Source organism: Ceratotherium simum, chromosome 17 (genome assembly GCF_057802395.1).
Source record: "Ceratotherium simum simum isolate JZ-2026a chromosome 17, ASM5780239v1, whole genome shotgun sequence".
Taxonomy (NCBI): domain Eukaryota; kingdom Metazoa; phylum Chordata; class Mammalia; order Perissodactyla; family Rhinocerotidae; genus Ceratotherium; species Ceratotherium simum.
In genome coordinates, this window is record NC_141916.1 from 6022282 (window position 1) to 6039127 (window position 16846).

Consider the following 16846-nt stretch of genomic DNA (forward strand, 5'->3'; position numbering starts at 1 on the left):
CCTGGTACACAACTTTCACAGTCATTATCGTGAAGGAGTTCTCAATTCTCTTGGCAAAAAATCTAAGGCGGCAGATCATCCAAACCATTTGATAGTGGCCAATCCTAAAATTGCTCCTGACCGGAGACATGATGAGATGCTGTGTGTATGTGTGCCTAAATGTTTGTGCCTAAATGTGCCTCTGTGTGCGTGCTGGGCTGGGTGGGAGGAGGAGGGAGAGCAGGGTGAGGGATTAAAAATTTTAATCGCTACTTTGTCAACAGCACTGAGCACATCCTACCCTGGGCCTGCCACTGTGCTGGTTCCTGGGTGACTAAAGGAAGCTGAAGAAGGGTCCCTGCCCATTTCTCCCCATGGCCCCCAGCAGGAGCTGAGAAGCAAATCATAGACTCGACATCCGGAGAACAGAAGTTCTGTTGCAAGCTCTGTTTTTATTTTATATACTCTCAAAAGAATGAAAGAATAGTTTTGAGCCTGGAGAAGATCCACTCTGTAACATAGACTTTTTGGTATTTTCAAAGGTGTTCTACTTTGACTGAACTTTCTGGATCTGTCTGGAAAATCATGTCACAGAGTACACAATACATTTCCAAAGGCATTTGCTTTCATGCCTCCTGGTGTTCCAAAAAAGTTTGCTGTTCCTAAAGGACTTATAAGTGTGAAATTAAAATTTTGAAGCTTCACAAGTTGGGTTTTGCGTAATTTCACAGACTCCTCTTCTCTTCTAGAGATGAATCAACCCAGCAAGTAGAGAGCTGTGTTCCTGCTATTTTGGGGAAGAGACCCAAGAGGGTTCTGAAGGTGGGCGGGGAGCTCAAACTCAGGCAGAGCTGAACCTGCAGTTCACGGCCCCTGACTATACCCCCTTGTCAGCTGTGTGACCTGGGCAAGTTACCGAGCCTCTTGATTCTTTCTTTGGTCAAAATAAAGTGGGGCAGGGAATAATAATACTCGCAGTGTTGCAGTATAGGCTACAGACACACAGTCGTCATCCAATAAATGTAATGACCGTGATGAAACGTTGAAAAGCAGGAACAGAGACGCATGGAAGGAACAGCAATATCACCCACGGCCCCGCTGTCCGGGGACACCATTCTTTCTTCCTTTGTTCACGCTGTATGGCCCACATGTAATTTTTCTGCATTAGATTATGAGGGTAGGACTTTCAAAATTAAAAGACTTCTCTGACTTTAATTTTGGCCTAGGCCCTTTGCCTATTTTCAGAGTCTTTGTCTTAATAGTACACCTCCCTGACACCGAGGATGTACTCAAGGGCGATGTGGGCCAGAGGGGAGGGGAGGAAAGAACGGAAATGCCATAAGCTGATGGGGACCCAATCTCAGCCTCACAGGAGGGATGCTGGGGCTCTTTCTCCTGCCGCTGCCCAAGGAGTGGGGGACAGATTTCTCCATCAAAGAACATTCCTCAGCACCCTATTACTCTAACCCTGTCTCCCACCTGTCGGTGTTAGGAGCACACCTGACATGGAGCACAATTGAGCATGACTCCAGGGAAGGAGTGGTTGGGGCTGGTCCCTAACATCGGGGGGCAACAGGGGAGTGGCACTGGGCCCAGTTTTGGGTGAGGGGGGCACAAGTCTCCTCACCCTCTCAGGCCATGACTAGGGAGCTCCTGCACTGGTTGAGGGACAATGTTGCACAGCAGATCCCTAGAATTTATTCCTCTTGTGTAACTGAAGTTTTACACTCATTGATTAGTGACTCCCCTTTGCCCCTCTCCCCCAGACCCTGGCAACCACCATTCTGTTCTCTGCTTCTATGAGTTTGACTATTTTAGATACCTCATGTAAGTAGAATAATGCAGTATTTGTCCTTCTGTGACTGATTATTTCACTTAGCATAATACCCTCAAGGTTCATCCATATTGTTGCATACTGCAGGATTTCCTTCTTTTTAAAAGTTGAACCACAATAAACAACAACAACAAAAAATAATAGAATAAATTTTAAAAAATAAAAGTAAAAAAAAGTAAAAATAAAAGTTGAATAATATTCCATTGTATGTATATAACACATTTTTTTCCCATTCATTTTCATCTGTTGATGGACATTTAGGTTGTTTCCACATCTTGGCGATTGTGAATAATGCTGCAATGAATATGGGAGTGTAATATCTCTTTGAGATGCTGATTTCAATTCTTTTGGACAAATACCCAGAAGTAGGATTGCTGGATCATATGGCAGTTTTATTTTTAATTTTTTGAGAAACCTCCATACTGTTTTCCATAGTGGCTGCACCATTTTGAATTCCCACCAAGAGAGTACATGGGTTCCAATTTCTCCACATCCTCACCCACACTTGTTGTCTTTTGACTTTTTGATAATAGCCATCCTGATGGATGCGAGGTGATATCTCATTGTGGTTTTGATTTGCATTTCAGTGAGAATTAGTGATGTTGAGCATCTTTTCCTGTACCTGTTGACCACTGTATGTCTTCACTGGAGAAGTGTCTATTCAAGTCCTTAGCCCAGTTTTTAATTGAGTTATTAGTTTTTTTTGTTATTGAGATGTAGTAGTTCCTTGTATATTTTGGATATTAACCCCTTATCAGATATATGGTTTGCAAATATTTTCTCTGATTCTGTAGGCTGCCTTTTTACTCTGTTGATTGTTTCCTTTGCTGTGCAGAAGTTTAGTGCGATGTGGTCCCACTCGTCTATTTTTGCTTCCGTTTCTGGGCTCATAGACATTTCAAGTCCATCTATTCTAAGACTCATGTGGCTTCCCAGAGGCTATTCCAACACCCCCAGTCAGTCATTTCGGTTTCTCTTTTTTTTCCAGTGTCCTCTTTCAGTAATGACCTCAATACTTTTTACCTATCAGGAATAGTAACAGTAATCCAGAGAACTGAAACAGCACATTCATGTTTAACACATATACCTAGGCTCTCAGTCTAGGAACCGACATCACACCTTTTTTTTTTTTTTTTTTACTAAAAGGGTAAAAAATTAGCAGTTTTCCTGAATGCACCATTATGACTAGAAATAGAAGCTAACATCTATTGAGTATTATGTGCCAGGTTCTGATCTAAATGCGTTATTTCTATCAACTCACTTAATCCTCACGAATAATCCTACAAGGGAGGTACTATGATTGTCCCCCTTCCACAGAGAGACTGAGGAACTTGACCAAGGTTGCACACAGAGGGCAGCGGGGCTGGGATTGTGAACCAAGGCAGTGGGTTCTAGCACCTGTACTTTGCTCCACAATGCTGCTCTGACCTAAATCTCTTCAGAGTATATATATACACATATATTAACTTCCTTGTGGTATAGCTTATATACAATAAGATGCACAGATTTTCAGTCGGGTGAGTTTTCGTGTACACACCTGCATAACCACCACCCCAATGAAAATATAGCACATTTCGTCAACACTCGTGGCCCTTCGCAGTCAGTCCTCCTCATCTCTTGCCAGGTGAGCCCCGATCTGATTCCTATTGCCCTAAAAGCTAACATATTTTTGAAAATAATATGAGGGAGGCGGCAGAGAGGTCTTCAAGTCATATACCCATGTACAATCAATCTTGTGACGTCTGGGGGTTTCAAGCTTCTCATTATTCTAAAGTAATGAATCGGCAAGCATTTCTTAGAGAGTGTTCCCTCCAGATTATATATTTGGTGATAAAAGTATCTCAGTCATTTCTGTTATCTTTCATCCCTTCTCCCTCTGAACCACATCTCTTGAATATGTCCTTGATGTCTAGCAGATGTACTAATGAGATAAAGACAATAAAAGTAGGTAAATACGCTGAAAGCCAAGATTAAATTCAAATAAGTTTGGAAATAATGGTTCAATAAAATTAAGCAGTTTTCTTTACTGCAGAACTTGAATGCTCTAACTTACGTTGGGCATCCCCAAGGAGATAAGATATGCAGGGTGTTTCTCAAACTCATTGACCACAGAATCTTTTAAGATGAGGTGTATCAAAGACCCCTGAGTGTTCTACCAACCACACAATGTGCTGAACTGAAATCCATCCTGCAAAAGATTTTGACTTTCTAATTAGTTTTGTGTTCTCATTAGCTATGGATAATTAATCTTTTAAGTTAAGCCATGAAAACAATAGAGAGTTAAAGGGAAAGTTCCCCATTTGTCCCTGTGCCAACTTCCAATTTCACTCCCCAGAGTAACCAATATTTAGCCATATATAAACTTTATAGCTATATTATATATATGTGTGTGTTGGATATGTGTGTATGTACAAATACACACTTTTTGTGTGCAGATGGTATCATACATACATCTTGCTTTGTAACCTGTTTCCGCTCTTATATTTCCATATCAATACCTCAATACCTCCAGGTCCATTTCGTTTTTAGCAGCTTTGCAATATATTTCAATATCTGGTAGGGTTAGTATTTTTTTTTCATATCTTCTTGAATATTGGTCCATGTTTATTCTTCTAGATGAGATTCAAAGTCATTTTATCTTGTTCCCCTTCCAAAATATATTTTCTGCATTTTGTCTGTGATCATATTACGATTATAGCTTAATTTAGGGAGAATTAATATCCATATAATATTGAATCCTTTTGCTGAGAGCAAGGGATCCTTTCCATTTACTCAAGTCATCTTTTATATTTCTAAGTAGAATTTGTAAGTCTTATATGTCTTGTCAGGTTTATTTTTTAGGTATTTTGTCCCTTTATCGCTTTTATGAATTTGTTTTTTTTCTTGTTATTTTTGGTTATTATTTCTATAAAGGAAAACTATGAATTTTGGCATACTAGTCTTGCAAAGAGATACCTTATAGAATTTCTTATTGTTTCTAAAATTATTTTCTTTTTTTTTTTTTTTAAGATTTTATTTATTTATTTTTTCCCCCCAAAGCCCCAGTAGATAGTTGTATGCCATAGCTGCACATCCTTCTAGTTGCTGTATGTGGGACTCGGCCCCAGGATGGACAGAGAAGTGGTGCCTCGGTGCGCGCCCGGGATCCGAACCCGGGCCACCAGCATCGGAGCATGCTCACTTAACCACCAAGCCACAGGGCCGGCCCAAATTATTTTCAATTAATTAATTCTCCTGAGTTTTTCTGATATTTATAAGCATACTGGGAGCATATGATGACAGTGGTGACTTTTCCTTTTTAAAAATTTTAGGTAACATTATGTTCTCTTGTTTTTTTTGCATTTTATGGTACATTCAGAACAACATAGTATATTGAAAAGATTATAGGCTTTTTCCAATTTTTTTAACTTATTGATGTAGTGAATTACATTGTTTCTTAATACTGAGCCACATTTGCACTCATGGAATGAACACTGAAGATAATTTAGATAATCTAAATCTCTAACAATGCGGTTAGGTAGATTAGGAAAACATCAGTCTGAATAAATAAAAAGTCTGAATGATTTCAGATTGTTTAATAAATTTGGTTTCTTACTTTTACATACATTTTACACACAAAATTACAACTAATTTTCTGATGGCCTGCTTTATGACATAGGTAAGGCTTCAGTCCCCTTTAATGGAATGGATGAGCATTATTTTTATTATCAGCAATGGTCCTCGTTACAAATAATGTAATGAAGTACTTAGAAGTTGGCTCTCCTAACCAGCTTAACATCCTCACTCCATTCTTCTCAAATAATTTGTGTAGCCAACTCTTTCTTCACAGCTTGTACAAAAGCAAATAGCAGCCCAGCCCAGACACTACGAGTCAGAAAAGTTTACAACGAATTGTGTTTTAATGTTCATTACTTTCCAGTCCTTTTATTTCCAGATATTTCTGCTTTTCTTAAGTAAGTATACAATTAAGAGTTTCCAAAACAGAAAAGAAGAAATTCTGGTCTCTCTAGAGTTTGTTAGGCTCATAGATAATTGCCCAGTATGAACTTGTTTGGTCCTGGAAAAGGACTAGGGTTAAGGAGTAGAACACGTTTCTGTCTCGTGGAGCCACAATCAGTTGCTAGGATACAATCAGGATGAAAAGACAGAATTGACTATGAGGAGAGAGAGCTTAGAGGATCGGTCTCAGAGGTCCGATATCCTTAAAGAGAATAGAAGAACCAGCAGGTAGGGAATTATCAAAGAAAAAAAAATGCAAGAAAATTTCCCAGAACTGAAAGACGTGTGTTTCCAGTTTGAAAGGGCCCAGTGAGCACCTAGTTAAGTAAATAATTTTTAAAAGGCCCCACTCCAAAGCACTTCATTGGGAAATTTCTGAATGCCTTTCACGAACCCTTTTTACAGAAAGCCGCTAGGTGTTCTCCACTAAAGTGAGGGAGTAAACCAAGAACCAAGGAGAAATAGGACTCATGAAGTAGGTGATCCAACTCAGGAAGGAGGTGAAGGGAATTCCCAGGTAAAGGCTCAACCAGGTCTAGAAGAAACGTGTCCCTATTGGAGCAAGTGTGCCCTGGGGTGGGGGTTGGGGGTGTGGAAGTGAGAGGCTATGGATAATGTCTCATTATATGTAAACTGTACTGAGAGGCTATTGAAAAATACGAGAACAGTGAGAGAGAGGTACAAAGAAAACAAGTAAATTAAAAAAAAACCCAGCAATTACTAATGAGATAGTACAAATTAGCTTGGACCGAGAAAATTCAACTCTCTCCTACTAGTCTTCAGTCTGGGGAGATAAAGAATGTTAATGTTTCTCCCACACTGCAGCCGTGAAGTTTCATAACGGCCCCAGGGAAATCCCCCAAACTAGGCACTATGGGAAACTTTGCTGATTGAAATAATGTCAGTAAGAATGAAACATCACACTCGCCTAGAGGATCTTAGTCTCTTGGACACAAAAAGGCAGCTTTGATTTCTTTTTCTTTTTTTTTTTTTAAACTTTTATTTATTTATTTTTCCCCCCAAAGCTCCAGTAGATAGTTGTATGTCATAGCTGCACATCCTTCTAGTTGCTGTATGTGGGACTCAGCCTCAGCATGGCTGGAGAAGCGGTGCGTTGGTGCGCGCCCGGGATCCGAACCCGGGCCGCCAGCAGCAGAGCGTGAGCACCCAACCGCTAAGCCACAGGGTCGGCCCGCAGCTTTGATTTCTAACCCAGGTGCACAACTTTAGACAAGGATTTTCTGAACAAGTCATTCCACATTCATCTTAATCTTGTGGTTTCCAAGGAAACAGGAGGCTGGGTTCCCTTTGCATTCCAGATCTGGTGTTGATCCCTTCACACACAGCCCTGCTTTGCCCCTATCAAAACACGGCTTCATTTACGTTGTACCTACACTCCATCCTTCCCCCAAATCCTACACTCTGTCATTTCTTTGGTCAGACACCCCATGATTGCCCTGGTGTGAGGTCTCCCTTGTTGGATGGTCTACAGGTTGTCTCCAGGAGGCTATGGCTGATCAAACCAGGACAATTTGGAGGTTCTCAAGATTTGGCCAAGACTCTGCTGCCGCAACTGGGCCTCTTGCCTTGATAATAATGTGCACACCTGAGACCTCGGGATCTCACCTGCTCGAGGCCTCTCTGTGTCTGACTGCATAGGTAGGTTTTGCACTAAATATGGACTCCGATCATCTCAGGCCCTTCAGTGTCGGGTTTATTATTTATCTCCTGAGATTTGAGGGTTCTAATCAGACTTTGGTATCTTCTGGCGAAATCTGGCTTTTAATGCCCTCTCCTGTATTCTGTCTGCTTGTCCAGCATCTTCTGTTGTGTGTCTCTGAGGACGTTCCTCAGCCTTGTCTGTGATGAGAAATTTGCTTAGGGAGAGAGCTTTTCTTCACAGAGTCCACCTGCCAGGAAGCTACTGATTTTGGGTCAGCAGTGGGGGCAGCTTCTTTAGGGTTGAGGGCTAAGACCCTCAAAAGTAATATATTTTCTTCTGACCAACCATCAGCCAATTTCTCATGGGTTTGTCTTCCAATAAACTTACACTACCTCTGGACATAACTTCGCTGAAGACAATTTGGAATTGTGGTGGCCACTCTGGGGAACCTGGCCATGAATAAGAGTGTTCATTTGAGAAATACCTTAGAACAAAATGGGGAGACTGTCTTATCTGTCTAAAAGAGAGAGAACTTCATTGAATGCAGGAGATTCCCATCCTTTGCTTCCATATTTTGGAGATTAATATGTACAGTACTGACTTTTTATTAGAATGGCTTGATAATATTGTTAAGGGCCTGAGTTATTGTTTAAACCATTTGTAAGGACTCTTCTGCGTATCAGTGAAAATAGTTTTTCCTGCATCTAAACTTTCTCCTCTCTCTCTGTGGAAGAAAGATAATCAGCCTTTGACAGTGATAGTTCCATACTTGTGTCAGGCTTGTTCCCTCTCACTTAGGTCAGAGACAGTTTGCTTTGCATAGGCCACTAAGCACAGGACAGGCCTTACGGATTTCGGGACGTCATCTTGTCCATTAGCCCGCCTACTGCCCCACTGATGGACAGAGAACAAATGCTACTAGGAGCTTACCTCTACTCTCGTTTCTTCCACCTCCAAGGGGAGTTGTCCTTACCAGGGCTCCCCCTCTACAGAGGTGTCCCTGAGAGAGCCATGCAACGCTGGCAACAAATGGGATGCTGTCTGGTAAGAGGCTCTGCTGTTTGTCTTCTTCCCCGGGGGAGGGAGGTGGTTTGTTGCATAATCCAGATGTGCTCATATCTGCCTCCTTACTGGAAGCAATAGACTTTCAGTCACCAAATGCCATTGAGCTAACTGCTAAAACCTGGGGCAAAAAGGGGGCGAGAGGGAGAACCAGAGAAGATCTTCAGTGTAAAAGAGCCCCCCAGTATCCCTCCTCCCCAAGACCCATCTGAAAACAGCTAAGGCTTCTAGTCTGATTTTCTGACCATCCTGAGAGTTTGGTTGTCTTATGAGCCACGATGCAAAGGAGTTAAAGAGAAATATTTCTAAAAAATTAATAGGAGAAGGGCCGGCCCCGTGGCTTGGTGGTTAAGTGAGCGCGCTCCACTGCTGGCGACCCGGGTTCGGATCCCGGGCTCGCACCGACGCGCCGCTTCTCCGGCCATGCTGAGGCCGCGTCCCACATACAGCAACTAGAAGGATGTGCAGCTGTGACACACAACTATCTACTGGGGCTTTGGGGGGAAAAAATAAATAAATAAAATCTTTAAAAAAAAAAAAAATTAATAGGAGAAGATTTGTTCCCAAGGAGGTGTCCTGGAAGCAATGTTCAACTGGAGATTAGTAATAATTTGAAAAATGGAATGAAGACCTGTGAACGTGATGGTCTTGCCATTGAATTAAACGACCAGGATGATTACTGGGAACTCCAAAGTGCCCTGGAGCAAGTTATACAGAAAACAAGGCCAATTTCAACACATAGGAGCCTAAAATATAGGGCTCATCCCTACTTATGGAGAGTCTAGATCTCATGTTTGTTTGAAAAAAGAGCACGTATGCATTTGGTATGTAAGCTTCTGAAACAGGATTTAACATAAGGCCTCAGATATAACAACAATTAACAACGCCAGTCCTATTTCTGTAGATGAGTAACGTGATTGCATGCTATACACCTTCAAGAAGCCTTCCTCCTTTTTGCTCTCTTCAGCAGCCACACAGCTGCTTGGTCTATATTACTGTATCTTAGTGTGATGGCATTTATGAAGCTGGAAGGAATCTTTAAGATCAAGTCCAACCTCTACGTTTTACAGATGAGAAAGCTCAAGTCAGGGAGAGTTAGGTGACTTGCTCGGAGACACGCAGCTCTCAGTAGCAGAAGCAAGATACGACGCCGAAGTTCCATCTCTTTCCACTGCACTACAGTGCTCTTGAGCTCTGGATTTTTCATCTACAGCTGAGGTTCCTTGACTTGATTAGAAAGGCCATCGATTAGAAAGGCCATAGATTAGCAAGGTGCTTAAAATATGTATTGAATTCAGATTTGTTGAATTCCTATATTTCTTCCTAATTCATGCCTTGGTGTAACTTACTGCCTTCTAAGGTGGAGATAGGGAGATAGAGAAGAAATGAAGGAGAGTGAACTAAAGTTGTAAGTTACATGGTGATAAAGCTATCTGGGAGCCTTCACTTAACTATTATTAAAATATCAATCATTAGTCTTGCCTTGAGACCATTTAAGTTTCAAGTGGGGTTGACTGGGATAGAGGTACTTAGGGAACCCTTGGCATATTTCTGCAGCAACCTTTAGATGACTGTGGGATATTGGTGAGTGACAGAGAGTTTAATCCTGAAGAGGTGACCTGATGTTGAGCTATCTTTTGTAGGTGGTGCAAATCCATCAATCCACACAGAAGGTGGGAGCAAGTATCCCCAGTGATTAGCAGATCTCTAAATCAATTCATTAACTCATCCCACTCAAATCCCATATGGCTGTCTTCATAAATCAACTCAGTAAGACAAACAGTTAACTGCCCACCATACGAAACACTGTGTTCAACATTGCAGGTAGAATAAAAGATAGATGCTCTTGAGGGGATATAATTCTATAAGGCATTTATTTAAATAATCTTATTGGAAGGGGCTAATATCTCAACAAATGACTGTATTTCATGAGATGCTAGGTGAAAAGATTGTTGGAAACATGCTATTATTCTCCAAACTAATGAGAGTACCATCAAGCTTTGCTTTGGAAAAATAAATAACCAAACTTTCTAGGTCTATATTATCCACTGAGGAGGGGCTAGCTGTAAGATATTCGGTGAGGGTTCCTATGCTCACACTCTCTGATGTTCACACACCATAGCACTATGGTGTGGTAAGAAGAGCCTGGACCAGTAATGAGATGGTCCAGGATAAAGTTCTGGTTCTTCCCATGTAATGGTTCTGGAAGGTTAAGATATTTACCTTTTGGAGGCAGTTTACTTATCTTTAAAATGAAGGGATTGGAGAACATGATTTTTCTAAGTTCCTTTGGGGCTCTCACATCCCAAATTATGCTATTCCATATCTGAGGGATGATATATACAGAGGCACTTTTAAACTATTAAGTTAGATTCCCCATATTTTGATAGTGAAAAAGAATGAAAGAAAATATCGAGGGGAAAATAGATGATTGAAATGTACTAGGCCTTAGATTATGTAAATTTCTTAATCAGATACCTTCCTTGATGATTATAAATCATAGTCATTTCTGTGCTAAAGGAAGATCTGGTGCTGGATCACCCATCATATTATCAGATTATGTTTGATAACCTCTCAGACAAGGGGCAAGCACTTACGTAAGATGCAGAGCTACATAGGTGCCAAAGAAACAGAATTAGAATTTTAATTCAGTTGCAAGATGAAACATTATGAAGTCAGAGAATTTGCTAACTTCAGTCTAGGCTGTTATGTCCAACACTCTCCCACATGCAGAGTTATGAAGCTGAAAGCCGAGCTCTGCGGAAGGAGCTTGAGACACCAGACTCGGAGAGGCCATTAGTCCCTATATCCTCTCTCCTCTGACCCTTCACCTTCCAGTCAGGCAGGACCGGACAGAAGATACAGAGCTTCATGCAGGAGCACACTGAAGGTGCTTTCAAGTCTCACATCCATACCTGACTAAAATGAGCGACATAAACTGACCCAAACAAAAGAAATGTAAGGTCCAGGAAAAGGAGGGGGATCTCACTGTGTCTCATTTATTCTTTTCTGTTTATTCTAAGGTATTTAAATGCAATAAGCAAATTAATGTTTACTGAAAATAAGAGTTGTTTTTGTTACTTGTTTTTTAAAGCTAAACTTTCCCCATCTCTGCCTAGAAAACTTCTCTGAACCTAAATGCCTAAAAACAAAAATTGAATCATAAAAATGTTCATGGCTTTTAATACCTCACCTTCAAATGGCTTTATTTCATTTTCTCTCAATTTTCCCTCAGACAACCATGTTAAATAACACTTTTTAGAGGCTTTATGAGCTTTATTTTTCCCCCTACTTGAGGAGGCTCCACTTTAGTAAGAGAAAAAAATGTATTTGAAATGAAGCATTAGCCTGAGACAACTTACCTCCACGCTGGCTCCCCAGCAACTTGGATTTCCGATTCTTCGAGCAGGTCCGTGACTTGGGGAGGCAGTGCAAGAGCGGGGCTATTCTTCTGAAGGTCTTGTTCAAGTCACTTCGTATGGCCATAGCTAGAACTACGAGTGTTCCAGAACGACTCTCACGGAGCACGGATGAGGAAAACACAGTAACGCCCGCATGAGACACTTTAGCTGTGAACTCCCTCAGCCAGGACGTCTGGGGACCACCTGTCAGCCCTAAATCCCCTTCCCCTGTCACTCTTTTGGTTTGTCCTTTAGACCTTAGCCCTCATAGCTAGAAACTGTATTAATAGATGCTCTTTCTAAAGAAAGAGTTTTAAGGTTTAGAAACTCTAACCTAAGGCAACACTTGATAATTTTTAAGCAGACGCACTCCCCCGCCTTCATCAAAACACAATTACTTTCACAGAGAAGCAAAGTAACCAGTATCCACTAACTCAGCATCCAACAGAATTGTCAATGGCAATTAGGACTTAGTGGTGATTAACAAGCTAACTCCTAAAGCCACAGCCTTGATCCCATTTGTTTGGTACATTTTTCACTGGAAAAATGATACTTATTTTAAACCTTGGCACGGATTTATTCCAGAAAAAAAGAATTTGACTGATTCTTACAAGTCAAGAAATGTAGAGGCCGGCCCGGTGGCATAGTGGTTAAGTTCAAGCATTCCACTTTGGTGGCCTGGGGTTCGCAGGTTCGGATCCCAGCCACGGACCTACGCATCGCTTTATCAAACCATGCTGTGGCAGCATCCCACATATAAAGTAGAGGAAGATGAGCATGGATGTTAGCCCAGGGCCAATCTTCCTCAGCAAAAAGAGGAGGATTGGCAACAGATGTTAGCTCAGGGCTACTCTTCCTCAACTAAAAAAACCAAGAACAAGTCAAGAAACGTGTAGAACAAGTTTTTTCTTCCAGGGTCTTGTTTTGGTTTTTAACCCTTTGTTGAACGTTTCTCTATACTTTTCTTTAACGTTATTGTATATTATTTCAGCAGACACCAACATCTAGTTGCCTACTATCAACTGGGACTGAGGTTCTCATCCCCACCTCTGAAACTGTGTCCAACAATTGGTACTTGTGCATTCTGTGTGTCAAAAGAATAAACTCATTCATAACTTGCCTCGTTCCTAAAACAGCCCTGATGTAATACTGGGCTGTGCTTTTATATGCCATGCAAAATTCCTGGAGCTGATTTACACTCTAAAAAAACCCAAAGGATGTTATTACATTACCAGTTTTTATTTTCAGGTCACATGTTCTTGTTTTCTATTCCATTTTCAGTATTTCTTAGGAATTTGGACTTGGAATCTTCTTATAAGCGACAAGTGCGGAGGAAGTCCATATAAAACAACCATGTCAGCCTTCTTTAGATACTTTCGTTTTCTTAAAAGTGGGATGTGGGTTGGCAGATCCAGTTAAAACAATAGTGTGAAGACTCCTTTACAGAGTTTTCCTTTCAACAGTGTCTGCCTCAGCACGTCTCAGTTTTAAAAATTTGTCTGAGTAACCGTAAACCTTCCACAGACTTCCGCACAGACAGCACCATGTGTAATTCACACTTCAGAGCCGGGTGAAATCTGAAGTAAGAGACTAGTGTCGTTGCGGCTGTGACTCCAAAGGGAGAATAAATTTTTGACATTTCAGTTGAGATTGCTCATTCCTACTGATGGTCCTTTTCTTAATTCCAAATAACATATCTCTTATTTTTAGCAAAGAACACCACAAAAGGTGAACTTCATTGCTTATAAAAATAAAAGGAAAACAGAAAAAAATCCAGGGTTAAAGTAATTTTTTTCTGAATAATTTACTGATGAAGATATTATATTTTTAAAGAAACACTGAGGAAAAGGTCTTTCACATCTAAGAAGAGACACTTCATGTGACACAGTGTAACAAGGTCTATAAGCCACTTACATAGTATTTGGTAATTTCCAAAACAATTGAAGCCAGAACTTTAGATGACGTTATGGGAATATTTTTCACATTTCTTTCCTAACCTCTAACTCCTTTTTTATTTACTCAAAGATGCCCCCTTTTTTTCAGATACTTTGTGTTCACTTACTTCATTTTCAATGATTTCTTCTGCTGTCAGAACTATAATCTCTCTTTTATATTAAGAGTTAAATCCACTAACTCCTCTACTGTTATATATACTATTTTTTATACCGTTATCCCTATCTTTTGGAAATATATCCCGATACTGAATATTAACTCATTTTAAAGCCAATTTCACCTAAATAGTCACTCTGAAAATTAGGTTAGCAGGTGGGTATCACCGTGTATTTATTGACTTAAGATGTTTTTAAATGAGGATGCATTTTTGAGGGTGAAATACTGAAAGCAAAATGCTTGGTTTCCATGGTGCTGAAATGGGGAATAAAACAGTGAGTCTTAATATTGACGTGGAATGGAACCGTTCTTACCAATACCACTTATAACAATACAATCCCCACGGCAAGGGTTTCTTGGTGTTCTTGTCTAGAGCCACTGAAATAAAAACTAAATCTGCAAACATATTAACTGGTCACATAATGTAAATAAAATTTTGCCTAATGTTCAGTGATATAAACATGTAAAGTATACAATTAAAGACATTTATGTTAGACAGTCAAATGGAAAATTAAAATCAAGAGGTTTATCAACAGCCCTCAGCCCTCACACTCAGATGACACAGGAGATCTGACAGGGATAACTGTATTTCTATAAGTCATTCACCCATGCACTCATTTCTGCAATGTGTCCGTGAGACACTTAAAATTCGCCACTCCAAGAATAAATCAATCTGAGATTTCAGATAAAACCCTAACCCACATTCCGTTCCCAGTGTTCATGGTAATCAAATGTACTGGCTCTTCAGGACGTGTTATCTTTACGACACGTAGGTGTGTGTAATCACTCTTCAATAATCTGATGAGTCAGACACTAAAACCAAAACCAATCCTTGTTGCGTGAAGTAATTTCTTGCTGAGCATAATCCTTTAGCCTAGAACTCTGGGTAGATTTTCCAAGGAGAATGTTCCCTTTGGATTTGGATAGCATAAATTTATGAAAGAACTTCTACTAAACTTGGAATCAGTGGGTTTAGAAGAGACACAAAATTGTCTCTACATCCAATATTCTGAGAATAATTTACAGTCACCACCCACATTCTTTCTTTCAAAAGATAACTTTTGTTTCTCAAATTGTTGTATGCAGAAAAATACTCTTTACATTAAAATCAGAAATTTATTGATATTTTTTCATGAAGTAGTAAGCAGAATTAAAGAAGAAATATACAGCTTAAAACAGTTGAAATTATCCTAAAATTTTTATGACAATTATACATTGATGGCCGAAATAAAAATGAGTAGTTTTTAATAATTAAATCACTTAAAAAATTTTGCTCGATAATTTATCTGAAACTAAACAGACATGAGGATAACTGGGATCTGGGACCCTTGTAAGATGAAGTAACGCCACTTCACCCTTCTTAACAAAACTGTGATCACAGTACAACGGTGGTTGGGTTCTGCTCCCTGCCCTCAGAAGCTGCCGCTCTAGTTACAAACATGTCAACTAGCAGGCTTTTCTGATTTGTAAGGATACCAATTTTGGTTCCACTTAAAATGTTTCCAGTAGGCAATCAGAGACACCTGACTTGGCCTTACTCAGAAGAGCACAGGATCAGTATCTCAACGAATCGGTCGCTCATGGCTTTCTTCTAGTGCTCACTGAGGTCAAATGTCCTCAGATAATAGAAATGTTAAAAGGTAAAAGTACATCTTAACAGCAGCCAAAAATTTATATATCTTTTTATGTATTTACAATATTGTACATATTTACACAACCACCCCAAATACTGAATTGTAGAAACAAGGGACCACCTATAGAGGCAATCATTTAAATGCCTCAGCATGATTTTCTTGTGCAAACTGAAACTTTTCTCAAACTTCTTAGAAAGCTAAAGACAGTCAACATTGCGAAGGCCACCATCCATGGTTAAAGAGCCAAACCTAAAACACAAAGAAACAAGACAATCTCAAAAGAGTCATTTATTTGGCCCCTGACATTTTAAAGAAGACTATAGAATACTTTCCAGAAGAATCAACTGTTATTTTTAAAGAGTTTAAGCAACTATGATTTGCTCTATTTCTTATTGAAACACGGTAGTATTATCATAAATATGTGAAAAAATACAATTCAGTGGCTTGGGAAGACTTCTTAAGAGAAAATGTGAAGTGATGTAATCTAGAAAGTGTTAGCAAGAACTGTATAATTCCTTTTTGGTGGGGTGGGACTTAAAAGCAAAGATGTGGAGTTGGGAGTAAGTGTGACATACTCAAGGGACAGCAAGGAATGGAACCTTGCTAGAACAGAAACTTATTTTGGGGAGTAGAGGGAAATAAAGTTGGGTGAATCAGCTGGGGTCAGATATATTATAAGTTTTTAATTCAAGTATGAATTTAGACTTGATCTTTTAGGTAACAGGAGTTTAGAAATTTTTGAGCCAAGGGAGCGGCATGATTAGACCAGTATTTGGGAAGATTATTTTGGCTGTAATACCCATGACAGATGGAAGAGGCAGAGATCAGGAAACAGGTGGTAGTTTATCATCATAGCTCGAACATGAGAGGAAAGGAGAGATGAAGGAGGCTAATGAGGGGGAACGTGGAACCATTTGAAGGAAGATTACCAAACCTGATGACAGCGAGTAAAGAAGAGTACGAGTCTAAAGTGATTTATGTTCAAGGAAGTAGGGGAAAGGTTGTCTCACTGAAGAGGAGGAGGGAATTAGAGGGAAAACTGAGTTGGGAAGGATGATATTAAGTGATTTTAGATACAAAAAGTCTGAGGTGACAGTGAGATAACCACATGGAGACAGTGCACAAGGCCCAACTTCTATCACTAGCTCTGGCACAAGTCCTTAAG

At 40.1% G+C, this 16846-nt stretch overlaps 1 protein-coding gene across 1 annotated transcript in view; it reads right to left on the bottom strand.

Annotated features, from left to right (window-relative positions):
• Positions 1-5373: 5373 nt before the first annotated feature.
• The window catches only part of TBK1 (TANK binding kinase 1), a 53121-nt gene continuing 41648 nt past the window's right edge, over positions 5374-16846 (bottom strand). Inside the window, exon 21 of the mRNA XM_087442079.1 lies at positions 5374-15930. Within this exon, the coding sequence (XP_087298205.1) occupies positions 15879-15930 (52 nt within the window). The 3' untranslated portion in view covers positions 5374-15878. The remainder of the gene's footprint in view (positions 15931-16846) is intronic.